Source organism: Mustela putorius, unplaced genomic scaffold, assembly GCF_011764305.1.
Source record: "Mustela putorius furo isolate JIRA1106 unplaced genomic scaffold, ASM1176430v1.1 tig00000596_pilon_pilon_pilon, whole genome shotgun sequence".
NCBI classification, from domain to species: domain Eukaryota; kingdom Metazoa; phylum Chordata; class Mammalia; order Carnivora; family Mustelidae; genus Mustela; species Mustela putorius.
The window spans coordinates 15,512,422-15,539,621 of NW_025421428.1; the positions used below are offsets into that span (position 1 = coordinate 15,512,422).

Sequence of the window (27,200 nt, forward strand, 5' to 3'; positions counted from 1 at the left end):
CTCTCAGGACATCACAAGAGCCTAGGGCTTGCCTTTTAATAAAAAACATTAGCTATTCCTTTATTCCTTCAAATGTCCTAATTTGTGCCCGAGGGCCAGCCAACCCCTGTGGTCACATGGTCCCTGCTGGTGGAGCCTCCCCAGCCTCCAGCTGCTTTGGCTGTTTCTCCGGAAGCGTCGGTGCGGGGCTCTCTGGGTGGGTAGGCTCACGAGGGTCCAGCACAGCTCCTGCATCCTGGAACACAGAGAAGCCTGGATGGTGGGGACCCCCAGATGGCACTGTAGGGCAAGAAGCACAGGCAGGCACCGTGCCCCACAGAACCAGGCTGGCTGCCCACCTGCAGTCCATGCAGGGACCCTGCTGAGGGCGGGCCCGGGAGCCTGGGTGGGCTTCTCATGGGACATCCCATCCCCCACTGCCAGCATCCCCTCTGTGGACCCATCTGCCCTAGTCCCAGACCTAGGACCTCTCCAGGCACAGCCCCCACCGTGCTCAGAGGAGCCGACTCCTACCTCCGGGAACCTGTGGACCTGGACGTCCTTCCCTCCGCGGGATCTCCACCCCATAAACTCAACTTATCTGTGCTGAGTGCCTAGTTGGTGCCTGCCATCCGCACACTGAGGCCCCAGCAGCACCAACCACGTTACTGCCTGCATGGGCGCACATTCATGCCACAGCTGACACTTATAAAACACGTCAAGTGTAGAGAGGAGAGTGCCAGCAACACAGACGGGTGCCGGGACTGTGGTGCTACCTCAAAAAAGCCACGGGTAGCATCTCTGAGCAGCTGACCACTGACCAAAAGAGACATGATTGAAATAAGAGAAAAGCCTTACAGACAGAGAAGAAAGACAAACAGCACAGCAGTGCAAAGGCCCTGAGGCACACACATGCTAGCAAGCAGGAAGCACCACAGCTGGAGGCGTGGAACCCAGTGGCAAAGGGAGGTTAGATGGCCCACCCCAGGGCCTCCAAGATCCCAGAGCCCTGTATATACCCACACCCAACCTAAGATCATCACACTTGATAGGAGCTCCCAAGGGCCAGCCTACTCTGCACCTGGACTGCTATTGGCTCCCACACGCCCAGAGCATGGCCACAGGGAAGGCCTGCGCTTACCCTGCGCTCACACCAGCCGCCTCCTCTTCCGGGCATGCCAGGCATGCCGAGTTCTCAGCACATCAAGGTTGTCTAAACTGTCTAGGCAGGAAGAGCCCTGCCCAGGGTCTGGGGCTTCCTGTAACAGAACCCAGGCAGAGAAGGACAAGAGTGACTCCCCAGCAGAACATGCCAGGGAGGAAGCTGTGTCCTGACACCGCAGCACCAGGGACACACGGCTCCCCAGACCTGTCCCTGTGGAGATAGGGTGGCTTGTGGATGAATGGAAGCCACAGAAGTGTAGACATGTCCCCCTCCCCAAGCATCCCCACCTGGGGACTCCAATTCCCTTGGTGACGCCAGAGCCAGCGTCCCATGTCCTGGTTCTCCCAGCCAGGCCAGCAGGGCAGCGCCGAGGAACACAGGTGACTGCCAGTGGAGAGCCTGCAGGCAGGACAAGGGACAGGAAGCTCTCCCTCCCATAGCCCCAGCCCCAGCCCTCCCTCTGCTGTCCTGACAGCACAAAGGTTGAGTCCTAGCCGCAGGAGACCCCACAGCCTCCCTGTTGTGGCACACAGTGAGAGATGTAGCTCCCCTGCTGGCCCCAGGAACAGGGCCAGAGGACACCTTGCCAGGAGCCCCGGGGCCACCACTTCCCGTGTTTGTCAGGCTTTTTGCCAGGGAAGAAGGGAAGCAGTCTGCAGCCGTGGCTCAGAAAGCTCTTCTGGGGTACACAGCGCCAGAGCTGGCGGCTGGAAGAATCTCGGTGTTCCCAGACACGCAGAGCCACCTCTGCATAGCTGGTGCCCCAGTGGAGGGTCTGTGTGCACATGGGGTGCCGGGACCCAAAATAACCCACTCCCTCTGGTGAGGCAATGTGGTGGGGCCCCAAGAGGGGCCGAGGGGCTACAGAGCTTCCTTCCTGTTTTCCACACTGGCCTCAGGGCCTCGTCCACAGACTGTGCAGACCTGGAGTTTGCTTCCTCCTCCTCAGCAACCCGCGGGCCAGGACTCCCGACTAGGTGCGGGCGCTGCCGCTGGTGGCGGGGCGGGGGGGCCCTCTGTGCCCACGGCCACCTACCTGAGGGGGGAGAGAGGCCGCCGGGCCGGCCTGAGGACCTCCTGCGGAGCAGCCATCTCTGAGCTCCAGCTCCTCCAGGTCACTCTCACTCTCGGGCTCAGCCCTCGTGGCCACGGACAGGGTGGTGGGGACGCCGTGTGGAGACAGGGTGGCCAGGAGTGCGGGGAGGGTGAAAGTGGCCAGGAAGCGGGCCTTCAGCAGCAGGTAGGCCGGGCTGTCCTGGAGCTGCCGGTGCACCTGTCCCAGTGAGGCCTGCAGGGCTCCAGCCGCCCCACTGGACGTGAGGGAGGTGGCTTTCCGCTCCAAGGCCTTCTTGTGGAGCAGGAGTCCCGACAAGGCCCGGAGGCTGTACAAGGCAGGGGGCTGGTAGGGCAGCCTGGTCCCTAGTGGGGGCACACACACCCCCTGCTGTCCCCTCAGCCACTCCCGCACAGCTGCCTCACTCTCCTGGGACAGGAGGTCCAGGTCCAGGGCACCCCTCTCAGCCCCAGGCCGGGGTGGGCGTAGCCTTTCCGGGCCCAGAGGCCCTGTGAGTCCCCCTGGCCCTGGGGACCCCGGTGTCCCTCCTGGGCCACTCCCAGGGCCAGTGCCCGCTTGCAGAGGTAGCCGGCTGCCCGAGGGGTGTCTGGCTTCAGGGCGGTCAGCTGTCATGGTCTGAGAGGGTATCCTGGGCTCGGCTATTTCCCTGGCCGCTTGGGCCTCTCCAGGGAAGGATGATCCCCCACGCGCATGGGACCCGTCACTGCCCACTTCCACAGAACTTTGGGATGGGCAGAACCTTGGAAGGGTCGCGAGGTCTGTCCTAGAGGGAGGATCTGAGCCTGTGTCCACGGTGGCTGGGGGCCGCCCAGGGTGGCTCTGCCCAGGGGGCCTGGGGCCCCGGCCTGCCTGCATCCCAGGCAGCGCGGGCAGCAGAGGCGCGGACAGTCCTTCGGGGTCAGGGGTCCCCGCTGGCCTAGGAAGGCCCACCACGGCCGGCACTGGGAGCAGTCCCTGGGCTGTGAGCACCCAGGTGACGGGCAGAGAGGCGCCGGCTGCCACGTGTGGCCCGCCCTGGTGCGAGGCCAGAGCTGGCGTCAGGCCGAGGGGCTGGACGGGCAGCCGGGCGGGGCTGGAGCCGGCAGGGGGGACGAGCGGCACCTCCGGCAGGCGCGGCTTCCGGGATGCGGCGGGGGCCCGAGCCTGTCCCGGGCCGTCCTGATGGCCGCTCCCCAGGGCCTGGCTGGGAACCGGAGCTCTGCAGGCTGCAGGAGCAGCCTCTGTGGAGGCCAGGCCGCGGGCCCCGACGGGCAGGGAGGAGGGCTGCTTGTCCTCCGCTGACGCGCTCAGGCCCGTGGCTGCAGGGTCTGCGGCAGCCGGGCCCGAGGCTGCGGGGCTAGGGGGCGCCTCTGGGAGACAGGGCTGGAGCACGAGTGGGGAGAGCAGCAGCTGTGGCGGGAGCGCCACGGTGCCTACGGCGGCCTTCCTGGCCCGGGCCTCTCGAAGCCGCTTCTCCCGCAGCAGCTCGGAGACAGTCTTGGGCTTGGGGCGGGGGCCGCACAGAGCCGGCAGGGGCGCCTGCGGACCGGACGCAGCTCGGCAGGGCCGCAACCCCCTGCTCCCTTTTTGGCTGGTGCTCTGCCTTGCAGCTTCCTGCGCTGGCAGGTTCCGGAGGCCGCGGCCTGCAGGAGACACGTGCAGGTGACCTCCACGTGAGTGGACTGTGCACAGGCCTCCCAGATGTCCCAGCGGAGGGCCCGCAGGGAGGGAGGGCGGCTGCTGGGGGCCCAGAGCAAGAGCCTTAGGATCTCATCCGCACGTTCCCAGACCTCCCGGAGCTCCTGCCGTGGCCAGGGCTTGCTGGGCACTGGTCAGCTTGTACTGCACACGGGTGCCGGCCTTCAGTATCTCCAACACGACTGCTGGGCACCACCACCCGCCTCGCAGGGTCTCCCTGGGCCCCAGACCCTTGCATGATGCTGCTGGTGTGTGGAGGCTGGCGGCGGCCCGAACACCCAGGGCTGGCTTATGTGCAGGGAAGGTCGGAGCCTGAGCAGCTGCCTCGCCCACTCCTGGCAGGCATGCTACTGTCCCCACCGTGGGACTCGGACAAGACCTGTCACCGAGGCCATGGCTGTGCTGCTCAGAGCCCGAGGCACAACGCCCCTTCCCACTAGGCTAGGTGCTGAAAACAAGAGCGGCGACAGACGGTACCTGCGGCGTCCTGTGACGGTGACATCTGAAACACAAGAGCCAGCGCTTCGGGAAGTCCCAGGCCCAGGCCCACTTCTCCACCCACAGCAAGACCCTCCTCCTGCCCTCACCTGCAGTGGGAGGGGGAGTGGGGGCCCCGGGCACCAAGGCCTGCCTCCCTCCCTCCCCACATCCTCTTACAGGAACCACTGGGTGAGCTCATCATGGTGGGGTCAGGGCTGTGTGGTCTGAGGGAGAAGCAGGGGCCTGGCTCTCCAGGCAGAACTCGGGGGCTCTGGGGCCTGGATGGGGCTCCAAAGGGCCAACCCGGTCACTCTGTCATTCCCTTCAGTTGTGACGACCCAGGTACACGGCCTCTCGCTGACAGACCCCCATGCCCGGCATCCCACCCCAGCAGGGCCGATGCCCAGAGCAGTAGATGCCCAAGGGCTCGGAAGCCTCCACGCAGGGCCGATGCGGTACCAGCGCTGGTTCTGCCCCTGTGGACGTGTCGTGACGCCCTCAGGACCGCAGGCAGACAGGGAGACACCTCCCAGGAGGGCCGGCACAAGGGGGCCAAGAGCCAGCAGGGCTGCTCTCAGGGACGGGCCCTGCCTCTAGGGACCCGAGAACACGTCCTGTCCCGTACTTCCCGGTGTTGGGAAGGGGAGGAAGGGGTGACACAGGCCAGGTGAGCCTGTGCCCAGTGCTCATCCCCGCTCCTCACCTGCAGCAGCCCAGGCGCTGGGTCCCGAGCGCCAGTCTGGAGCAGGGCAGGAGTCTGGGCCTTCCTCTCCCGAACGACCTCCATGCAGCCAGCAGTATCGATCTGGAGCAACTGCGGGACGCGTGTGATGAGCACATGGCACAGGCCGGACAAGAGCCCACCCCCCTCCCTGTCCGGGACTGAGATGATGAGGGCGTCTGTAACCGAACTTGAGCCTGCTCTGACCACTACTCAGGGGAGGTCCGGAGGCTGGCACAGGCCCTGAAGACCACGACGCCTTCGCTCAGGCCCTGCCTGGCCTCAGGGCCTGGGGGCATCGGAGCAGAGCCCCCACCGGGCTGGGGTGTGCGTCCCCCAAGCTTCCACACTTCCCAGCACCCCGTCCCTTCTCAAGGAGTTTAACTGATGGTGGTAGGGACAGGGCTGCCCCTTCCACAGGGACCAGCCTGCCAAGCATCACAGGCCACTGAAAGACCCTTTCAAGGCTCTGAACCTTCAGAGAATTAGACCTCAAGAAGTGGGCCCGGCTTCACCCGAGGCAGGCTCTGCCTCACAGGACTCCTCACCTGGATAAAGAGGGTGAACGCAGGGGTGCTGGCCAGCCGGGCTTCCTCCAGCTGCTTCCGGATGCCATCGGCTGAGGAAGCGAGCGTGCGTGTGTGGTTAGCAAGGCCCCTCGTCTCGGGCCCCAGAGAACCCTGCATCCATCTGCCACCACGCCCAGCCAGAAGGAAGGGCAGGAGCCCGGAGAGAAGGCTGACCTTGACTGGCCTTCGGAGCCCCCCAGACAGCTTTCCAGAAACCTGCACGCAGGCACTGTGCGCCTGAGCCCTGAGAAGACCCTAGCTAAGGCCTGAATGCTGGTCAATCCCAGACCATCTCCCCTGGGCTAGTCAGGTTGGAGACAAAACCCAATCAGCCCTCCAAGGGGACCTCCCTATGCACCTCCCTGTCCCAGCAGAGTGACCCTCCATCTGCCCGGGGTCTCCCCACTCCCGGGCTCCACAGGAGGCTCTCAGTGGAGCCCAGGGGCAGTACCTCGGGTGGGTACGGTGGCAGGCCTCCGGGGGAAGCACGGCAGGACGACGTCACCCACCCATGGGCTCACGGCCATCAGAAGTTGACGCTCAAGGAGCCTCCTCTGTAGGGCATGTCCCCGCCACCGCCGCCTGCTCCCAATTGTCCTGTGCCACAGCTGCCGTACAGGGGGCCCGGCCACACCGTCACTGGCGCTGGTCTCCAGGGATGAGCTGAGCAGGCACGGCTGCCTCAGTTTCTCCTGAGTAAGGAAGAAAGGCACCTGGGCTTCCCGGCCAGGCTTGGCTCCCAGACTGCCCATGCCACACCCCCTTCTCCCTGGACTGGGGAGGAGCCCTGGGCCGCCAGGGCAGTGGCGGTGGGGGCCAGCCCCTACCAGCGTCTGCCGCCGGCGGGCTGTGTTGGTCCTGAGCACCTGCAGCACGGTCTCCAGCGGCACCTTCAGCAGACGACTCCCGCTCTGAGGGACAGATGGCGTGAGGCGGGGCCCGTGGGGAGCACAGGGCCCGCAGGGCAGCATGCACACCCCCGCACCCAGATCCCAGCGCGGAGTGGTGGGAACTGTCCTGAAGCGAGGTGGCCTCAGTGGGTCCCAAGGGCCTGGCACCCACGTGCCTGGCGGGCTCGGCTGCAGCCAGCACTGGCGGAGGTCCCTGCTTCTCCAGCTGGCGCCCCTTGCCGATGGCACCACAGGAGCCTGATGGTCACAAATGTGGCAGAGAAGCCACGCACAGCGGGGACTGGTGCATACACTCTGTCCAGACGCCCGGACAGCCTGCCGTCCCCTCAGGTGCCACTGAGGGGAGTCTCTGACCTCTCCCAGCATACACGGCCTGCTCGCCGCAACCCTGCGCGCAGCTGGAGCCAGGCAGGCGGCCAGGGCTCCGACACGGCGGACACGGACCGGACGGGCATACACGGGGCCGGACAAGGTGGGCCCATGCAAGTGGACACTGGGACCCTGCACGGGGGAGGTGTCTGGCCTTTTGCAAGCCAGGAGGACACCCCCTGCTTGCTGCCCCTACCCCGCCGCTGCTCAGGGATGTATGGATCAGAAACGGCTCCAAGTCCATGGGCCCACCAGGCAGTACCCTCAGCAGCTCCCCTGCTCGGCTTGTAAAGCGAACCCATGGGGAAACAGAGGCGGCTGCTCTGGACATGACTCTCCTGAGACAGCCAGAAGCGAGTACTCTATCGGGCCGGGACGGGTATCTGCTCTGCCGCACCCAGGAAGTCCACCGATGTGAGGTCAGACCGGCCCGCAGTGCCTCGGCTCCAGCTTCGCGACCCCAGAGCAGCAAGTGGGACGCAGCACCAGGGCCCATGGCCTACCTTGTGTGCTGGCTCCTCTGAGTTTGAGACGTCAGTGTCCGCTGAGTCTGGGCACCCGATGCCTCTCGTGCTGGTGCTGTGGGTCCCGGAGGGAGTGTCTGCCTGGCCCGCCTCCTCAGTGGGGCGACTGGCTCTGCTGCTCTCCTGAGCCTCGCTGGAGCCCCTGGGAGGGTAGGGGGAGGCAGCACGGCGTCCTGGCCAGCCTTGGGCTCCCCCTCCACATGGCTCACTGGTGCTCTGCCTGGCAGGCACCCACAGGTCCATGTCCGGCACGGTGTGCTGAGCCGATGGGAGCTCCTGGTCACCCGCCCGGGCCTCCGGGGCTTCCTCTGGCTCCGAGTCCTCACTGTCCCTGCTGCTGCTGCCGCCGCTGCCTCCGCCCTCGCCACTGCTGTCCCCGCTGCTGCTGTCCCCACTGCTGGAGCTCCACCGCACGCTGCGGAGGGGCCTCCGTCTCCTCCTCCCCCGACTCTGCTTCTTCTGTGGGGAAAGGCTACTTGGAGGTCTCGGCTGCCCAGGGCTCATGGACCAGGGGCAACCAGCAGGCAGGCTAGCCCTTTGGGGAGAGCCCAAGCAGGCTGGGACATGGAGCACTGGGAGTACAGGCCCCCTGGCCCCTGACTGCCTTGAGGGGACAGCAGCTATCGGGAGAGGCCAGGGCTCTCTGCCCTCAGCTTCCGGGAAGAAGAGACACCAGGACCAGAAACCAGATGTCCCTCTTCCACTCCCCGCTCGGCAGTGATGTGGCCCCACAGGTGATGGGGCTTTGGGACGGACTTTGGTGGAGACGCACCCTGACCATGATCTTCCACTTGCTCAGACACTGGGAGCCCGTCCGGTGCGGCAGCTCAGACGCTATCCTTGCCCAGTGACCTATAAAGCACAACAGCGTGGAAGTTGCTTCCCACAGTCTTTGACGACAAGCTCACGGCCTGAGTGAGAGGCTCTTCTCGCACGCGTGCCGCCTCTGTACATGGCCTGCGTCGCATTCCCGGAGAATGCACGCCCGCCGCGCACGGCCCCCCGCGGGAGAGCAGTTTCCGAACCGCAGCGCACAGCGAGGCCTTTAGAAAGAGTCTAGGGGATGCACGACGGGAGGGAAGAACCCAACTGCGTTTATGTGAAGACGGCCCCTGCCTGTCTGCCACACCCCGGCGTCTACACCAAACACTGCAAATTATTCTCTTCCCGACAGCGCAGGCGGGAGAAGACCGGTGCCTTGTTTTTAGAGCAGGGGGACGCCGGGCCACAGTCAGCATTCCGCGTGTGCCCGAAGCCGGCAAACCCACACCTCGGGTCTGTTCTTAGGAAACACCGCACACAGCGAGCAGACTCAGGCCGGCTCTGGAGCCGAAACGAGAAAGCATGGAAATGCGCGTCAGCGGTTGGGCAGCTGAGGCCGTTCTGGGGTCTTCCTCAGGAAGACAGAACGTGCTGTCGACAACAGCGGGAAGGCACAGGACGCGTGAAGACCGAAGGTTCACGACGGAGGACTACAATGCTACGTTGTAAAGCGGGAAACAGCGGGACCCGGGAGCTCACATCGAATGCCTCAGCTTTATGAAGCTGCCCCAGAAACGGGCCCAGAGTGGGTCGGGCAGGCGTGTGCGGCCGGGAGCAGCTGTCTCCAGGGGAGGAGTGGAGCCAAGGCGCTCCCGAACCTTCCCTTCCGACCACGCGTCAGCGCACAAGGCGGAAGAGCCGCTGCCCCAAGCTGGGGAGATGCCGGGGACCGGAGGGGCTGGCGTCGCCACCAGCCGCGCTCCCAGGGGCTCCGGACAGCAGGCCCAGGACTCACCGACGCCGTGCTTGCCGATCAGCTCGAGCAGCTTCCCCTCCTCGCTGGCGGCCCACCGGCCCTTCTTCAAGCCAGCCTGCAGCCGCCGCACATACCTGCGGGCAGCAACGACACGGGGATATTTTGGGCGCCACAATGCCCTCCTGCAGCTGTCCCCGCTCCCACCGCCGTCCCCTTGTTGGCAAGGGCTCTGGGACCCGGCACCAAAAGCTCATGACTAAAGAGAAAATTCAGATGAACTGAATTCCGTCAACAACCTTTTCAGCGTGTCTATAGGACGCCATTGGGCAAGCCACGGCGACGCGGCTCCGGATGAGGGACTTGCAGCCGAGCACGTATCCGTGCACACAAAGCCACCACACACGGACAACATGGTTCGTGACCGGGCGGCACGGTATAAATGGGCGTTTCTCCAGAGCAGACATGCAAAGGGCCGGTCCACGCACCAATGCTCAACGCCAGGGGCCACCGACAGAAGCCACTGAGACACCACCTGCCACCCTGCGCCGGCTGGAGCTGCCGGGGGTGCTGAGCTCCCAGAGCCTCCCGTGGGTGCACCGCTGTGGGAGACCAGGGCAGCCCTGTGTGTCCCGGAAACCCCACTCGCAGGCGCACACCCAGGAGTGACTAGCATGCCCATCCACACAGATGCTTGTGTACGGGCTCCCGTCGTCAAGGTGCGTCCACAGGGGGAGCGTCAGGCCTTTGTCGTCCACGTATCTTTTTAAACTTCGCTACACCCAACATGGGGCTCAAACCCACGGCCCCGAGATCAAGAGTCGCACATTCCACTGACCGCACCAACCAGGAGCCCGCCCTGGGTTGCATCGTTAAGGCCGAGAGGTACCCTACCGTCCGTCCGACCCCAAAACAACTTTTGTTGTTGACCTGCTCCCCCGCTGACAGACACCCTGTTCCCGCGTGTGGCTGCTATGAGCGGCGCAGCTCTGACTGCACGCGGGCAGGTGCCCGGTTTTGGGGGCCGTGCGGCGGCTCAGCCAGCTCCCGAGGAAGCTCACGCTGTCCTCCGTGGGTGCGGCTTCGTGCTCTCATCTACACCCACCCCCTGGCACACTCTTAAAGCGCCCGTCCAGAGGCGCACAAGGTGCCAGATCGCTGCCGCCCTGGTGTTTCCACAGCGACTGAGGCCGGCGAGCCCGGTCTCCTGTGCTCTCCGGAAAAGGCCCGGCTTGAGCCCTCAACTGTTTGTTGAGGAAACAGCATTTCCCCGGGGCCAGTCACACGCTCTGAAGGTGCCTGGGGTGACAGCCGCACAGCTCACCGACGACAGTGATCCCCGGACCATACCCCTCGCGAGAACATGTCATACGACACGTGGACTCTGTCATTAGGAACTGTTACAAAAAGCCAGGCTGAAGAAAGGAGATTGCCCGGGTGGCCTTCCAGAGACCTTGCAGTCAGGGATCTGGAAAACGGACTTTAGCCACAGGCTCAGGGTAACGTCCCCGGGCCACTGTGGCTTGTGCCTGTACAAAAGCCTGGTTCGAAAAAACAGGGATCCTGCTTCCCGACCAGCCACCCCGGGTATGCAGGGCTCTCACGACCACCCCAGCCTCCACCAACAGACCATCCGGGGCCACAGACGGCTCGCCCACCCTCTTGGCCTCCCCGGAAGTGACCCCAGCAAGGCCTCCCTCCCCAGAGAGGTCCAACTCACCGGTCTCGGCACTGGGCATCGCTCCTACCTGGCACCTCTTCCCGGATTTTAAACCAGTCCTGCTGCCCGTACTTCGCAACTGCTTGAAGCAGCTTCTGCAGGACAGGATGGCAAACACGTGAGCCTCTGCAGGCCACCGCGAGCTCCCCAGGCCGTGTCGGTCTGTTTTGGCAGGGACGGCTCCCCTTGGTGTCTGCGGCCGCCCACTTACCGCGTCTTCCTCGGGGGCCCAGAACCCCTTCTTCAGGCTGGGGTCCAGGCTCTTGGTCCACCGATAGATGAGCTGCATGGAGTCCCTCCCTTCCATGTAGTAGACAACTGGGGACAGACGGGACCCGCGGTGTAGAGGGTGGGTGACCCTGGACGTCCCCCTCCAGCCCCACCAGCTGGTCGCGACCGTGCTGCCTCTGCCCAGGCGGGGCCTCGGGTTGGGGGGGGTGCCCTGCGAGCCGCAGCAGGGGCCCAGGCAGGCACTCACTCCTCCGGTAGGGGATGTGGCTGCCGACGCGCATCTCCCGAACGAGCTGGGCGAGCAGGCGGTCCTCCTCGTGCGTCCACTCCTTGCGCTTCAGGGCCTTGTTGTGCTGCTGGTACTGCTGCAGGCACTGGAAGGCGCTGCGGTTGGTCTTCCCGAGGCCCCAGAGCAAAGCAGAGTGGGCGTCACTGGCATGCACCCTTCTCAGAGCAGTGAGCTAGCGGCTCCCACCAGACCCCGTGGGGACAGCGGAGGGCCTGAGGCCAGAAGGCCACGAAGCATTCAGTCTGTGCGCTCACAGACACACAGCGCGTCCTGAAAGCCCGTGACGCTGCATCCACGTGACCCCAAAGCGACACTGGGCTCCTCAGGGAAATGCCCTGTTCCGCAGCTGGGGATGGAGCCTCCCGCAGAACACGTGCCTCTGACGCCACGGGGGCCGCGCTGATGCCCTAAGCTGGGCACCGACCAGCTTCCCTGAAGCCTCCATCGAGGGCGGCTGAGCGGTGCCTGCACTTCGGGGCGGGGGGGGGGGACACCGTCCTAGGAGAGCTCTGGGGAGGACTGCAGCCTGGCCCCCACATGCGCGCCCGCCCGGCTCGTGAGCCGCCAGTGTCCACAGCAGACGTGGGGCCCAAGCCTGTCCCCTCACTCGTGCCCTGACAGGAAAACCAGTGCTTCGATTTGAACTCTTTTCTCCTAAAGAAAACCCTCGGGGCGCAGAGAACACATACAGCTGGACACGTGCAGCCTGCAGGCTCACGAAGTTTGGGTGTGGGGATACCTTTTAGGACACGATGCCAAGAGCGCGGTCCCGGAAAGACCAGGGCAGCGGGCCGTTGCGAGGACAGAGTCCTGCTGGCCGCGGAAGACAAGATTAGGGCAGCGAGAAGACGAGGCGCAGAGAGAAAAACCCGTGGAAGCCTGTGATTCCAAACGCACAGGACGGTCTTTAAGACTCATCAGAAAACAATGAAAAATAAACCACAAGTCTCCACGGGCACCAAGCCAGCAATGACATGCGGGCGAGAACGAAAGCGTCCTATGTTCAGCCACACAGACGCAGACGCGAATGTGACGCTGCCACGCGCCTGTGAGGACGGCCATGTCTGGAGCCTGGATGCCGCCACATGCCAGGGACACAAGGCAGCAGGACCCTCGTTTGTGGCTGGGGGTCCCGGCATGGGGCGGCCACTGTGGAGGACGGAACCAGGCGTCCGCAGGATGCGGCGGCTCCTTGGCGTTTACGCGGAGCAGCTGAGCACTCACATCTCCACAGACGCCTGCGCACAGACCTCAACAGCAGCTTCCCAGCCACCGGATCCCAAGCGTGACCAAGACACCCTTAGCAGCTGGAGGGACAAAGTGATGTCCACCCAGAAAACAGCACGTTATTAGCGCCACAGCAGCACGAGCGGCCAGGCCGGGAGAGGGCCCGGAGGCACCTGTTCCCGAGAGGACGGGGCTGTCCAGATGGGCTGCACGCGGCAGGACCCGGCTCCAGGCCATCCCGGGAGAGGCCGGCAGGGCACCCGAGTGTGCGAGGCCACCCCGCAGAAGCGTGTCCCCATGCCCTGCCCACGCCCACACAGGGCACCCAGCCCGCAGGACAGCCCTGCCTCCCACGGTCGGCTTCAGGCGCCGGCGCAACAGCACAGGCCCATCCCGGGTTACACGGAAGCGCCGTTCTGGCTGGGGTGCCGATGGCGGGGGCGCCGGACGGACGGGGAGGCCCTGTGCCTGCCTCTCGGTTTACTGCGAACCAACACGGTTCTCAACCAATGCACTAAATAAAACCCCAGAAACTAAAAAAGACTAAAAACGACTTTAAGCCTGACTTACTGAGAGTACACAGCCTAAGTGCGCATGCGCCAGCTTCCTCAGCGGCTCCGTGTGCGGAGCGTGGCCAGCAGACACGGTGGGGGTCGGGGGTGGGGGGACGGACCGTGCCTTTCTGATGCCGGCATGGCGCTCTGACCGAGCAGCTCTACGGACCGAGCTCAGCAGGACAGACAGGCCATCTGCCACCCTCGGGGTCTACACTGGTCTCTGGCTTCAGTTCAGTTTAGCTCAGTTCGCGGTGATCGCGCTGCCTGTCCGCAGCAGCGATCAGCTCAAAAACGGGGCTGCACTCCTCAGCCTCCCAGGCCACGCCGCTGAAACTCAAACCAGGGCACCACCTGAAGGATTCCGGAGATGCCTGAGCATGTACGAGAGAAGCACCTCCCTACGCTAAGGCCCACAGAGGCGGCGAGAGCCACAGAGAGCCGTTCTCAGCACAGCGAGCCTCCAACACCTGCACGGCGCAAACAGGCCAAGTGAAGCCCTTGGTCCTCACCTTAGAAACAGCACAAGAGCCCAGAGAAAACTGGGAAAAGTGCTCCTCTCAGAACCCATCAGAACCAACTCCTGAGCTGGATAGAAACGAGGTAGGCTCCAGAAGGAAGCCAGAGACAGGCCTTGGGAGGGAGGTGGAGGGCAGTTGAGCACTCGGAGACCGGAGGCTGAGGAACCGTAAGCTTCCAGAGACTCAGCCCAGAGAGCGGTGGAGAGGCTGTCCTCTCTGCCAGCCACACCCTCAAGGGCGGCAGGATGAAGAAATCTGCAGGCTCCCAGCGCTGGGCTGTGACCCGTGGCCCGTGGCAACCCCAAACCTGCCCAGCCTCCCCGACCTGCACCCGAGGCCCCTCCAGTCCTCACCCCCAGCTCCTTGGCGATCTTCTGCCACTGCAGGTGGCCATGCTGGGCTGCGATGGCCTTCAGCTGGTCCACCTCCTGCCCGCTCCACTCCTGCTTGTTGATGCTCGGATGCTCCCAGTTCTGCCAGAATTTCCGGATCTCCTCCGCACTGCGGCCACCCTCGAACTGCACCGGCAGAGAAACCCAACCTGTAGGGGCCATCGCTCACGGACAGCTGGCGGCTGGGCACCCGGGAAGAAGTGGGATCCCCGTCCAGTTTGCCAGGACTCACACAGCCAGAAGTGGGGGTTCGGCTCCAAGCATAAAGCCTGAACCTTCCCACTCGTCTGCCTCAGAAAAGGCAGCACACCCCAGTGGGGCGGGCCCAACATGCGGTTGCCCAGATGTCTCGCGGCAGGTGCGGCCACCGGGGACACAGCCTGACTGCCTGAACCTGACCTTGCCGATCCCAGCCCCTGCCCTCAGCAGCCAGGACGGCCGTGAGCCGCCAGCCCAGTGCTGCCCCCACTCACGTTGACATTGGAAATCTTCTCCCAGTCGTGGCCGTCCAGCCTGTTCCCCAGCAAGGTCTCCTCTGGGAGCTGCCTGGCGGAAGGGACAGGCGGCCAGGGTCACGCCAGGCCTTCCGCAGCTCTCCCAGGCCACACCCTCCCTGGAAGGCGCAGCTCACCGGATCTCCTGGATCTCCTTCTCTGCCTCCTTGCTCTGCTTCTCCAGGACCTGCCGCTCTGCCTCGCTTGTCACCCTACTCCGTTTCTGGTGCAAGTACTCAAGCCTAAGGGGCAGGCAGACACACCAGAGTCACCCCCATCACGGCCGCACTCTGGGGGGTAGGGGTGGGCGTGCTGGGGCCAGCGTGGCTTCCTGAGGACCCCAGCACGCGTGTCCTGCACAGGATAAAGCCATGTGTCAGGGAGCGGATGCCAAAGCCTGGCTCCGACCTCAAGCAGGAAACTGCCCACGGGCAGCAGCGGCGCTCCCTCTCCTGGCTGTCACCATGCTCGCATCAGGCCCAGACAGTAATGACTACTGGCCAGAGTCCCAGCTGCCCGCCTTGGGCAGTATGCAGGGAGAGGTTCTGCGGGCGGCCTGGCGACAAGCCAAAGCCTACTTAAGCCTGTGGTCGCCCCTTCTGGAGGCCAGGGAGGAGGAAACCATCCCTGAAAACAAATCCTGACCCACACATCAAGCCGTGACACCAGAGGCAGCCCCTGGGACCCCTGGCCCAGCCACAGGTGCATGTGACATGGTCACATGGTGTCACACCAGCACAACGTAAAAAGACCATCTCATGAACGATCCGCATTCAGACCAGAGAAACTGCCCCAGCAGCACGACTGCACGACTGGGCCTGCCTGGTTCTTGCACACCCGACCTCAAACACAGATGCCTCTTTGGGGGAAAGTCCCAGGGATCAGCGCCTCTCCTGCTCGAGCAGAGGGACGTGGCCACACGGAGTAGCTGTCACCAAGCATCCAGCCCGGACTGCCCCCAGTCACCGGGGAGGCTGGCGGCCGCAGCTGTGCTCAGACTTACTTCAGTAACTTGGGCTGAAGCAGGCGCTGCAGGCGGTCGCTGACCACCGACCTTCGGAGCAAGGCCTTTTCCCAGTTCTTCCCTGACGAGACACGACGACGTCAGCAGCGCCTTCCCCTACCCTGATGCGAGGATGTGGTGGGCACACAACCAGGCCAGGACCACAGGGCTGGCGGGGGGGCCGGCTGCGGGCAGGGGGCCCTCTGCCCAGTGAGCTGGACGCCTTGACCCCTGTGAGCTGGAGCTCACAGCTGGCCCCTGGGGCTGGGCTTTCAGAAAGGGAGACCTGACGGTGAGCTGTAGGAAAGGGGGTCCCCACATAGCATGAGCCAGGCAGGGGCTTTGAGGGGCCAGTCCCAGGGGTCAGGGCGCAAAGGAGTTCACAGAACGGCAAGAGGGCGTCTGAGGAGAGACAGGGCTGGGGCGCTGAGACCCAACAGAGGCACGTACATTTAGTCACCAGGAGCTCCTCGAAAGCCTTGATGCCCTGGGCGGCCTTCTCCCGAGTCTCTTCGTTGGCAGGAGGCCCCTGCCCGATAAAGCACTGTCAGGTCGTGGCCAGGACCCAGGTACGTTCACCTTACGGGCCGAGCACGTCGCTCTGGGCCCCACTAGGACGCTGGAGCCTTTCCCTTGGCCTCCTCGAGCAGCTCAGCCACGTGGGAGGCCCGACACCAGACCCCTGGGCCCAGAGCTGCTCCCCGGGGAGTGGCTGGGGGCCGAGAGGCGTGTGGGGTGGGCTCGGCGGCTCCACAGGACCTCGCTACCAGGCCGGCACAACTCGTCCAAGCTGCCCTGCCCATGGTGCCACCTCTTACGGAAATATCCCCGGGGATGATCTGTGAAGCTGAGGTTAGCAGGCCACGCTCCAGGGCCGGAGACCCTTTCACCGCCGGCAACCGAGGAGAGTTTAAGGAGAGTGGAGAGCATCATTCTGGACAGTCCCAGGATTTCCCAACACCCACAGCTGTGGAGATGAGCGCTCCTTCCACACAGCCTGCTGCCCACCCCCAACCTCCTCGATGAGAGCAGGGCCCCCGCCACTCACCACTCCGGTCACCCTGTCCTTGAAGTAGGGCTTCATGAAGTGCCCTATGTACAGACTCGGGGGCAGGCTCTTGCCGTCCTTTGCCTTGGGGCCTTTGGACCCTGCCAGGTCACACAGGATCTCCTCCTGTGGCAGATACAAGGGGCCCTCTGGGGTCAGGCGGCAGTGACTCCATTTGCGGATGAGGGGACCTGGGCAGTCAGGGAGCAGAGCTCAAAGCCCTGGTTCTGGGGTGTCTGGCCAGGGGCGTTCTTAGGGCCTGGACCTGTCCTACCTGCTGCTCCCGGTTCTGGGCCAGCAGGAGGCTGACCTCCGCCAGCCTCTCCTGGATGACCTCCTGGTAGACCATGTTCAACTGCAGGCAGGTCTCTGGGTCTTCGGGGAGGGTCTTGTCCTTGGGGTCATCCTCACCGTTGCTGGCCTCACCCCACCGCTCCTCTTCCTGGTTACGGGAGGAAACTGCTGCTGAGGAAGGAGGCGCACAGCCGCCACCCCCGACCCCCCAGCCCGCGACCCAGGGCAGCGCAACGAGAATCTAAGCTCATGCTCTGGTCCCAGGACCAGCAGGAGACCCCCGATGTGGGACTGTGTCCAGCGCGTGCCCATTCCATAAGTTCAGACAGGAAAGAAACATCTGGGAATACGTCTCGGGTGGGAACGTACGAGGAACCTCTTTACCGTCCTCTTTCCACAACAGGCGTTTCCATAGCACTCAAGGCTCAGGACAGGCCCCTGTGCCCTTACCACCACCAGGGGACAACACGTGTGAGGATGGCCAGCAGGACCTTTGGGCGAGGAACTACAGTAAATCTACGTCAGGGGCACTATCCTGCCGTTAAACACGGAAATTAATTCTGCACCTACTGCCTTCGTGAAAGAACACGCAACAAACTATAAAAACTCTCTGACGACTTTACGTGTGATCCTAAAATAAACACAAGTAGCACTAAAAAACGGCCGGACGCAGGGTCTACGTGCCGAGCACCGTCTAGGACTGACTTGTGCTGTGACTGCCCCACTGCACGCTGGAAACTGGGGCACAGACAAGCAACCACGGGGCCGGACCCGGGCGGCAAGCACGCCGGAAACCTTCCACGTGTGGCTCCACGCCCACGCTCACACGCATCAGGAAGCTCGGCAGAGCCAGGAGACGTGAATGCCGAGCCTCAGACGAAGGTCATCCTGGAGCAATTTCAATTTTGGTGACAAATACTTGGGGACATATCACCGGCAATACCAAAGACACGGAAAACCTGAAACGTGCTCTGAGCAACCCCCCCTTGGTCCTGGGTGCACTGGCATGGGTGGCGTCTGCCTCGGTGGGCACCACAGCCAGCTCAGGCCAGTAGTTACCGAGCCTGGGGATCCCGCAGCCTCCGAGTCTTCGTCTGGCAGCGAATCTGTGGGAACACAAACACACTGTGCAGGGGATGGCGACGGGAGCCCACAGCCACCACAGAAACGACGCGCAGGTGCAACACAGGGTCGCTTCCTGATGGCCACCGGCAGCGGAAGGGCTGAAGGGCCTCGGGACAGAAGTGCACCTGCATCCCCAGCAGCCAGCAGCTGAGCGCTATTCACCAATAGGCAAGACGGGCCCCGAACCGAGGGCAGGGTCAGCCCAGAGAGGGCAGATGCACCAGGACCACGCAGGGAGCGCTTGCAGGGGCCAGCACCGTCCTAGGGGTGCTAGAGTTAGTTGGGGGCAGGGGCAGGGCTGAGGGCTTGGAGGAGCTGGAAACTCTGCGGAACAGCCTCAGAGCTGCCCCCGAGGCTGCGGAGAGGCCTGAGGGCCCAGTTTCTCCTAGACTCTGACCCAGTGAGCAGGTTCCCAATCAGAGCTGTGCGAGGGGCCTCTGGGCCCAGGGAAGCACCGAGGACAGCGCGTGGGGGTGGCTCTCAGCTGCCCGGCAGGATGGCCACTGACAAGCTGAGCTCTGCAACCTTCCGACCACTGAGGAGGACAGCTGGCCGTCCTCACCGGACAACGCGCTCGCTCCCGGCCCTCTGAGGACAAGCGCTAACGGCCGCCTCGGGGAGTAAAGGCCGAGGTCAGCGTGGCCGAGCACTGCACTGGCCTGGAGGGGCCGGCCGGCTCCAGCTGCGGCCCCTGAGAGCTCACCTGCATCGGAATCCAAGCCCAGGCCGGAGGCTGAGATGCCCACTGCGGCGCCCGAGGAGCTGGGGTCCAGGATCCGCTCGAGCTCTGCAATCTCCTTCGCTATCTTCTCTCTTTCCGCGTTCACATCCATGACCTCAACCTGCCGCGGCACAGGCCCCAGGCCTTCAGAGACCCGCCCTTCGCACATGCCAGCCGTGGGGGGACAACAGAAACCGGCCAGAGCAGGCGGTCCGGCGTGGGGGAGGGGCCTGGACCGTGGCCGGACGCCCCCAAACCCCACAAGCACCCGCTGCCGGCTCCCCAGGCGCTGAGGCCATGTGGACGCGGCCGGCCCGCTCAGAGGCCGTGGCCGGCGGGCGGCAGGGGCGCGGGCAGCGGCAGGGCCGCAGAGCCCGTCTTCCCACGGCCGCACGGACACCGGGGCCGACGCGGCAGGCTCCGGACTCCGGACGCGGGTCACCAGCGCACACGGGCGAGGCCCCGGCGCGCAGCACAGGCACGGCCGGCCCCGGGGACACGCGGCGGGGCTCCCGCACTCACAGGGCGCCCGCGGGACCTGCTCCCTGAAGCAGCGCCCGTGCGGGGGGCCGGCAGGGAAAGGGTCCCGCGGCCTCGCGAGCGCGGCCCGACCCCGGAGCCGGGGGCCTGGGAGCCCGACGGGCCGTGAGCCCAGCGGCCGCCTCCGCCGCGGCGCGGTCCCGGCTTCGCGCCTCCCGCCCGCCCGGGCCCCTCCCCGGCGACGGCCCCGCCGGCCTCACCGCCGACCCCGCCGGCCTCACCGCCGTCCCCGCCGTTCGCACCCCCGACCTAGCCCTCCGCGGCGCCGCTGCCCCCCACACTTCCGGCGACCGCGAGACCGGAAGTCCCGCCCCGCGGCCACAGCGCGGGGCACGCTGGGCCGGGGCCGGGACGTGCTGCCCCCGCGCGGCCGCCCTTGGGACTGCGGAGCGCCGGCCCGGGCCGGGGATGTGGGCGGGGACGGTGGGCGGGGCTGGACCGCCCCCTCTTCCCCTGGCAGTGACCTCCGCGTCGCCGGACCCCGCTGGTCTCCGCCTGTGCTAATTCTATCCGGGTCAGTTGTTCGCTCCGGCGAGCCAAGCGGACAAGAGCTCCGCACCGCGGCGGCCAGAGCCGGAGCCCGCCTCAGCACCCACCCCGACCCCGGGGCCCCGCGCGGACCTCGAGGCCGTCGGGGGGCGACCCGAGCTCGGCGCGGCCCGCGTGCAGTGGCTCCTCCGGGGGCGTGTGCAGGGCGGGGGCAGGGCAGGGCAGGGGCGCCACCCCCCCCCCCCGTCTGAGGGGCGTCTCCGGGACTCAACCGGGTCCGCTGGAAAGCGGGAGTGCGCCTTCCCCTGGTGGACGGAGCAGGCTCAGGGTCAGGGTCAGGGACACCCCGGAGAGCCATACTGGACTGACGGGCCGCCGTGTGACGCTGGAAGTCCTGAGGCGGCGCCGGCCGTGCGCACAAGCAAGCCTCGGCGGGGAGCACTGCGGGAGGAGCTCCGCGCTTCCCGCCGGCCCTCTGCCTGCCCTTGCGGGGGGCAGAGGTCAGGGCCGGCCTCTCATAGCACCCCAACCCCTTGCACACCCAGAAGAGAACCTCGCCCTAGCACTTTGCCTCTGACACCAGAGCCGCGAACCCACTTCTACGCGGCAGGCGGGAGCGCGGGCTATGATGTTTAAAAAGCTGGGCTGCGGGACTGAAGGATGCTCCGCCCCGAGGTCCCAACGGCGCCCACTCCAAAACACGCAGCTCTGACATCTGGTGTGCGGGCCACCGTGGTCAGGCCCCCGCAGCGTGGTGTGAGTCTACCCTTGACGCCACAGGCCACGGATTAATGCTTAATTTATCAGCACAAATCACCCCCTACACAAGATGCATGCCCTCAAGTCAGAAGACAATACCATGCTTCTCAAGCATAAAGACCTGGCTAAGTCAGAAAAAAAGGACAGTTCATAGGAGTTTTACAATTTATTAAATAGAAAAGCTGTCAATTAGAACAGGAGGGAAAAGGGAAATTTATTTAGAAAAATAACATCTACAGAAAAATAGGCAAGAAGGCACGCAGTGCATATTCCGCCTGCCCTATCTGGCAAAGCAGTTGGAAAGGCTCCGTGGAGGGCCTTGTGCCAACACAGGGAGGCTCTGCACTCTGAACTCCTGAAGCCTAAATGTCATGATATAAATCCCCTTTAAACACGTATCGAAACCCTCCAGCCAAAGCACTCTTTCAAACCCGCCCCATGGCACAGAGGTACACTTAGATGGCCGCACACACTGGCCTGCCTGGGTGACCCAGGGCCCCGCATGGGACATCCATGCTCAGGTCTCCCACGGCAGGCACGCCCACGGGCCGGCAAGAGTGGACTCCGAGCCGGCAGGGGCCCTGAGGGAGGTTGCAGGGCCCTAGGCCTTCGGAAGCAGCTACTGACCGCGGCTCCCCTGCTTTCTCTCCTGTCGAAATTAAGGACGAGCCATTGACTTATCTTATAATTAACATTCCAGAATGAACGGAAGACACTCATTACAGAACTGTGCTTTTCAGTTTAGTAACTTCAAAAAAAATCACTGGCTTTTATAGAAACGTCTTCCGATAGAGCATTACTCTGGGAATTACTCTGGGAAGGAGCTCGAGCCCCCAGAAGGGCTGCGGAGAAGCCGGTGCGGCTCTCACACTGGGGCTGCTTCTCCCTGCAGAGGCTGCTCACACTTCGCAGGTCACGAAATCAGCAGGTCATGATAAATAGCTTTACTACGGGTGAGCACGACATATTTTAAAGACACAACAGCATTTCCAAATCTGGTGAGCAGAGACGTCTGGCTGTAAGCGAGGCTACGGCCTAGAAGCACGTCAGGGTTCTCAAGACTCCTCCTCATCTCTAATTTCAGAAATTCTGTCTATAGATTTAAGGATTTCAGCAACAAGATTCAACGTTTCAGCTCCCGAAACCAGCTGCCTGAAACGGAAACATGGCTGTTACGGGCCAGCTCCCACGACTCTCTGATGACCCCGACAGAAGCCAGAAAGCAGCCCCTGGGGGGAAAGTAGACTCCAGCAGCTGCCGCTCCCTCCCAGAGGGGCCCGGCCCTGGGGTAGGCAGTTGGGGCACCCAAGGGGAGCGACTGCAGCGGCCATCTCCGGGGGGGTTCTCCAACGAACTCATCTGCTTCTTATGACGAGAGGGAAACACTGTTATTCCTCTCCGTGCAGAACAGAAGTGTGCGGCAGGTGACGGAGCTGGGACTCCGACCTGTGTGAGGTCAGCGCTCGGTAAAAACCCCTTACTGTGCAGATGGTCCGAGCGCCTGCTAGCCGGGCACACGAGGTGCAACCTCAAGGTTAACAGCGCCAACAAGTGCACGTCTGCTCCCAGAGCCCTGTCTGCTGTGTCTAGTGCGGTCGTGCTTTCAAACACCGAGCTGAAGACCCCCTCCCCCCAGGCCCGCTGGCAATCTCAGCCTCACCCCTGCCCATGCCCAATGCTCTTGGCACCCCCGCACGCACTTTATTGAGGAGTGGGCATTGTTCATGACGACACGGAGGTTCTGCAAGGCCACATCGGTGTTTTGCTTGACCACCGCCAGGCTGGCGCCCTGGCCAGAGCGCAAGGCTTCATTCTCACGCTTGAAGTTGGAGACCTGTGCCTGTGGTGGCGGGAGCAGGGAAGCAGTTTGGCGACCACAGCCTTGGCACAGGTAGTGAGGGAACATGGGCTGGCCCCCGCGGCAGGCGTCTCCTGAGGGGGCTCCCCCGGGACCCGGATCCCCCGTCCGTGGATCCACCCTCAGCACTTCTCCGCAGCATCGGGAAGTTCATGCGGGGCCCCGTGCCATCCCGGACAGTGCAGCCCGTGCCCAGCACCCTGCCGCTGAGCAGAGCCAACAGGGCCGGGAGGACCGGGCAGGGGGAGAGCCGGCAGGGCCGGACTGCGCGAGCCAGCGCTGCTAGGGAGGCTCCCAGACCCTAAGCCCGTGCTGGCCACGCACCTGGAGCAAGCTGACCTCCTGTTTCAGCTTCATGACGTGATTTTCTGCTTTCATAGCCCGTTTCTGTCCCGACAAAAAAGAAACAAATAAGACCAGCACCACGTAACGCGGCAAGACGTGGAAACAGAGTGAAGGTGGCCCTCTGCCCCCACCCAGGGGCCTCCGGCTCGCACCGTGAGGGCCCCCTCCGGGCGCTGCACCTCTGCGGGCTGACGGCAGAGGAGGGGACACAGCCAGCACGTCACTATGCCCACGCACCCTCCCGGCCCCTGTACCGTCATCAGCTCCAGGTTCTGCTCCACCTGCTGGACCACGGACTCCAGATCGTGATAGTCACTTTCCTCCTTGATCATTTTCGCTTCCAGCTTTCGCTCCAGTGTCCTCACCCTGGGGACAAAGAAGACCAGGCTGTCGATCACCCACGCAGCTCACTGTCCGAATGTGTCTGAGAGGCAGCTCGGTGGGGCGGGCGGCTGACCACCACGAGGCCAGCGACCCACAGCTCTGCCGCTCTCAGCAAGCGCGGCTGGAGGGGGCGCGGCGTCGGGTCTGAGCTTTCACTCAGAACACGAGGAGCGTGTGTGACGCGGGTGACCCGCGGACAGGGAAAGCCGAACGTGGTCCCGCCCCGGCGCCCTGTCCCAGACAGCAGACGGATGGGCGTGCTGGCCGGCATTCTGGAAGCAGTGCTGACTCAGGGCGTACGTACATTTCTGTTTGAGTCTCAGAGAAACTCTGGACCTCCGTCAGCTTTCTTCTCAGCTTTGAGTTTTCATCTTTCAACTGCAGAGGAAGAAAACCCCTATTAGAAACTCTGTGTCTCACTCAAACGGAGGCTGCATTTCTGCAAACTGGTCCTGCAACTTCTCAATAAACGAATATTCCGGAGAGGAAGAGAACCAGGAGTGGAGAGCTCTCCCTTTAAAGGCCTAGGGTCACGGACATGCATTTCACTCCTGACCTTCTTTTAAGTGATAATCTCTCCTATAAATGTTTCTTCTACTCAGAACACAGCGAGACATCCTTGAGCTGGCGCCTGAAGTGGACCCTTTCCTGAGGGGGGGACCTGGGAGGGTCTCCGAGGTTCCTGCCCCAGCTGGGCCGCAGCCCACTGCCCCGCACACGGCTCTTCCAGTGGTGCGGCGCGTGGGGGAATCGGTCAATGTGGGGCGCCGCCACATAGGGCGCACCGCAGACCGTGTGGTCCTTGGTGCCAAGACCCCAGGCCACCAAGGCCACCGGGAGGCTCCGGGTCGTCTGCGAATTCGCCACTCGGACATGCGGCGCCACTCAGAGTCCCTCACTTACTGCTTCGTAGCTAATCTGCAGCGTCCGGAGATGCCTATCTCCCAGGGACTCTCCGTGGGCCGCAAAGTCCGTGCTGGGGCTCCCTGGTGGAGAGGCACGAGACTCAGAGTCGCTCAGCGTCCACGGGGGCAGGGTCTCAGGCCCCACCAGCTCCGACGGGGTGGAGAAAAAGGAGATGTATGTGCTGCAGGGTGATGTGCTGGCGGTGACCCCCGAGGGGCGGCTCTGCTCCACAGTGGACGGCAAGTAGGCTCCGTTCCACCCGTCGTCCTCATCCTCGTCTTCATCCTCGTCCAGAAGATCACCAGCCCCTGTGGGGTCTTCAAAAAATGGCTGCTGATATTCCAGGCCATACCCCACGGTCTGGGAGGTCGGGGAGTTGCGGCCAAGTCCCAGTGTGTGTCTCGTGGCTTCCTAAAGAAAACAGCCGGAGGCACAGCTCAGACCCAGAAGCTGCTGGAAGCCTGTCTTCCGAGGGGCTCGGCAGTGGAAAGAACAGCCCCGTCCTGTCTACCAGGAAAGAGAAGAGCCGGGAAGGGTCCCGGGAGCTTCTCCACCCGAGTTTCCCATCGGCGTTAGCTGCCGGCTCCCTGTGCCCCCCCAGCTCCTGCAGCGTCTCCCACGTCGGAAGAGAGATGTCCTCTGGACGTTTCTCTGTGTACAGTCATCGCAGACGACGCCTTGGATCTACCTTTGAATAAATTCTGTTGTTGCCTGGATCCTCTCCTGACAAGCTGAGGTTCTTGGTTTTTAGAAACTCTTTAAAGGAGAACGGATTGGCCTCTGCAAGGTCTTCAAGTTTATCGTCTGAAACAGTAGGACATGAAATAATTGCCAAAAGTCTCCCAAAAGTAATCGAAAAGAAACTTCCCCGTTATTTTTTTTTAGAACACAACCACATCTAAAATTGGGACCACCACCCTCTTCATCCCACCAGAATTCAGCGACGCTAGGACGTGAAAAACCTAGCCAATAAAACAGCTGTCCTTCCACATTCCAAATTTCCTTCCTGGGGTGCCTGGCTGGCTCAGGCAGTAGGACCGGTGACTTTTCACATCGGGGTATGAGTTTGAGCCCCTTATTGGGGGCAGAGTTTTAGTTAAGAATTCTCCTTCCAGGGCGCCTGGGTGGCTCAGTGGGTTAAGCCGCTGCCTTCGGCTCAGGTCATGATCTCAGGGTCCTGGGATCGAGTCCTGCATCGGGCTCTCTGCTCAGCGGGGAGCCTGCTTCCTCCCCTCTCTGCCTGCCTCTCTGCCTACTTGTGATCTCTCTGTCAAATAAATAAATAAAATCTTTAAAAAAAAAAAAAGGAATTCTCCTTCCCACTTCCAACCCCCCGGCTCCTGCCCTTGCTGCCCATGGAGACCACTCCCACGGACTCAGGTAGTTGCCCTGGGGTATAACCATGCTGGGGGCCATCTAGAAGCTCCAACAGCGCAGCCAGCTTAAGGAACCCTGCTCTACCTCTATCCCTTTCCCTGCTCACCCATTCTTCCTTTCTCTTTCCCTACCTGCTTCCCGCTCTCCCCATCCCTAACCAGCAATGACGATCCGAGCCCAGGCGCCAACCTTGTGCAAAGCTGACTCCCGTTTTTCTAGCCCGTGCTGCCTCTTCAGACCCCTGTGGTGTGCCTTCCCACGTCTCTCTCGCCCTGCACATCAGGCTCACTTTTTGTCCTCGTAGCCACGCCCTTCCTACACTGGGGTTAAGGCTGAGTCTGCGGGACTCCTCCACCACTTGGCACACTAATTACACGCTGTCAGACTGACAACCTGCCGTGAGGCACCTGATTTGGCGCTTTGTGCGGGGCAGAGGGAAAGCGAGAGGACTGCCCAACCATCCTACCTCCAAAATGTGTCTGTGGGGCTCCTGGCAGACCTTGCTTAGTACATTTCCCCTTTCCGTAGCCAAAATCTGCAAAGAGATGTCATCACCTTAACGTGATCACAGAGGCCTCTGTGACAACAGCTTTTCAACACAGGGTCTCCGTCCCAGTGACTGCCACAGGCCAGGGAACTGCTCAAGCACAAGCCCCCGGCTCCTGCTGGTGGAGATGCTGTGGCTTCCGTGGGCCCCGGCTTGTGTGATTCAGAAAAAGCTCCCAGTAAGCTCGGATGACCCATGTGGCTGCGTGTGTCCTCCTCTGCCTTGTGATGCCTTCTGAATACACCCTCACAGACCGCCACTCTCCCGGGGCGACCTGATGAGACCCCACCTAAGGGCTCGCCCCCGCCGCAGGGCTGGTCCAGGGAGAGTAACCCCGCACTAAGGCCGGACACTGTCCCATGTCCCCCCACCTCTCTGGGAAAGGGGTGGTTGGCGGTGCTCCCCTGGGGCGTACCTCTCTCTCGGCACTTACCATCCTACACTGGAAGGGTCTGTGCGGGGAGGGGCCGCTCTGCACCCGCGCGCCCAGGGGCCCGCACTCAGCGGCACTGGGCGCCCATCGCCGGGTCGGGAGCCCATCGCCGGGTCGGGAGCCAGCTGGCCGCCGGCGAGGGCCTACGGGCCGGCCGGCGGGGGCTCCCTGAGGCTGGCGTCTCACCTGTGTCTCCCACGGAAGCTAGCACCGGGCTGGGCACATAGCACATAAACGTCGGCCGAATGCCGAGGCAGTGGGAGTCCAGGCCCCCGCCGCGGGGGCGCTCACAGTCCAGCTGGGGCAGCCCGGACCGGCGCTCAGAGAACGCGGAGGCTGCAACAACAACGACAGCGATTGGCCGCGCGCCCCGCGGCCCGCCTCACCTGCAGCCCGGTCCGGCGGGGCGGGGGCGCGGGCGGCTCGGGGGCTCGGCGGGCTCGGCGGGCTCGGCCCCGCCGCCCGGCCCGGCCGCTCACCATCCGGAATGACGAGGCTCCGGGCTCGCGACAGCGGGGGGACGCCCGGGCGGCGCGCATAGCCCGCCATCGCCGCAGGCCCGGCGGCGCCGGCCCTCCCTAGCCTGGCAGCGGCGGCCCCATGGCCCCGGCTCCGCCCCGGCCGCGGCCCGCGTCGCCGGCCCCCGTCGCCCGCCGCCGGGCAGCTGCTCCCAGCCTCTCGCCGCGGCTTCCGCTCCCGGCACCGGAAGCGCGCGCTCGGACGCCGCGGGCCGGCGCC

At 63.9% G+C, this 27,200-nt stretch overlaps 2 protein-coding genes across 8 annotated transcripts; both read right to left on the bottom strand.

Moving 5' to 3' along the window:
- Window positions 1-28: 28 nt before the first annotated feature.
- On the bottom strand, window positions 29-19,662 carry SNAPC4 (small nuclear RNA activating complex polypeptide 4). Of its 6 annotated transcripts, none has more exons than XR_006607478.1 (25): window positions 19,586-19,662; window positions 18,807-18,945; window positions 18,038-18,084; window positions 16,959-17,126; window positions 16,685-16,810; window positions 16,087-16,165; window positions 15,637-15,718; window positions 14,771-14,875; window positions 14,613-14,685; window positions 14,101-14,265; window positions 11,404-11,551; window positions 11,137-11,243; window positions 10,926-11,020; window positions 9,248-9,342; window positions 8,243-8,322; window positions 7,450-7,929; window positions 6,494-6,577; window positions 6,118-6,358; window positions 5,646-5,716; window positions 5,080-5,190; window positions 4,374-4,398; window positions 2,181-3,841; window positions 1,432-1,543; window positions 1,121-1,238; window positions 29-235 (listed from the first exon to the last, which is right to left on the bottom strand). XR_006607478.1 is itself a non-coding variant. In XM_004756964.3 (23 exons), the coding sequence occupies exons 1-22, from the start codon at window positions 18,991-18,993 to the stop codon at window positions 1,128-1,130; spliced, it is 4,341 nt and encodes a 1,446-aa protein (XP_004757021.2). In that variant the 5' UTR covers window positions 18,994-19,513; the 3' UTR covers window positions 29-235; window positions 1,121-1,127. The 6 variants fall into 6 exon arrangements, 1 of the variants encoding a protein (XP_004757021.2); XR_006607480.1 differs by having other exon boundaries at window positions 19,607-19,625; XR_006607479.1 differs by having other exon boundaries at window positions 19,565-19,623.
- A 1,101-nt stretch (window positions 19,663-20,763) lies between these two features.
- ENTR1 (endosome associated trafficking regulator 1) lies at window positions 20,764-27,151 on the bottom strand. Of its 2 annotated transcripts, XM_045082729.1 has the most exons (10): window positions 26,942-27,151; window positions 26,649-26,798; window positions 25,949-26,017; window positions 24,794-24,909; window positions 24,103-24,516; window positions 23,504-23,577; window positions 23,070-23,181; window positions 22,795-22,857; window positions 22,313-22,452; window positions 20,764-21,764 (listed from the first exon to the last, which is right to left on the bottom strand). In XM_045082729.1, exons 1-10 carry the CDS (start codon window positions 27,009-27,011, stop codon window positions 21,668-21,670), a joined length of 1,305 nt encoding a protein of 434 aa, XP_044938664.1. In that variant the 5' UTR covers window positions 27,012-27,151; the 3' UTR covers window positions 20,764-21,667. The 2 variants fall into 2 exon arrangements, with proteins under 2 accessions (XP_044938664.1, XP_044938665.1); XM_045082730.1 differs by lacking the exon at window positions 26,649-26,798 and having other exon boundaries at window positions 26,849-27,151.
- Window positions 27,152-27,200: the final 49 nt, after the last annotated feature.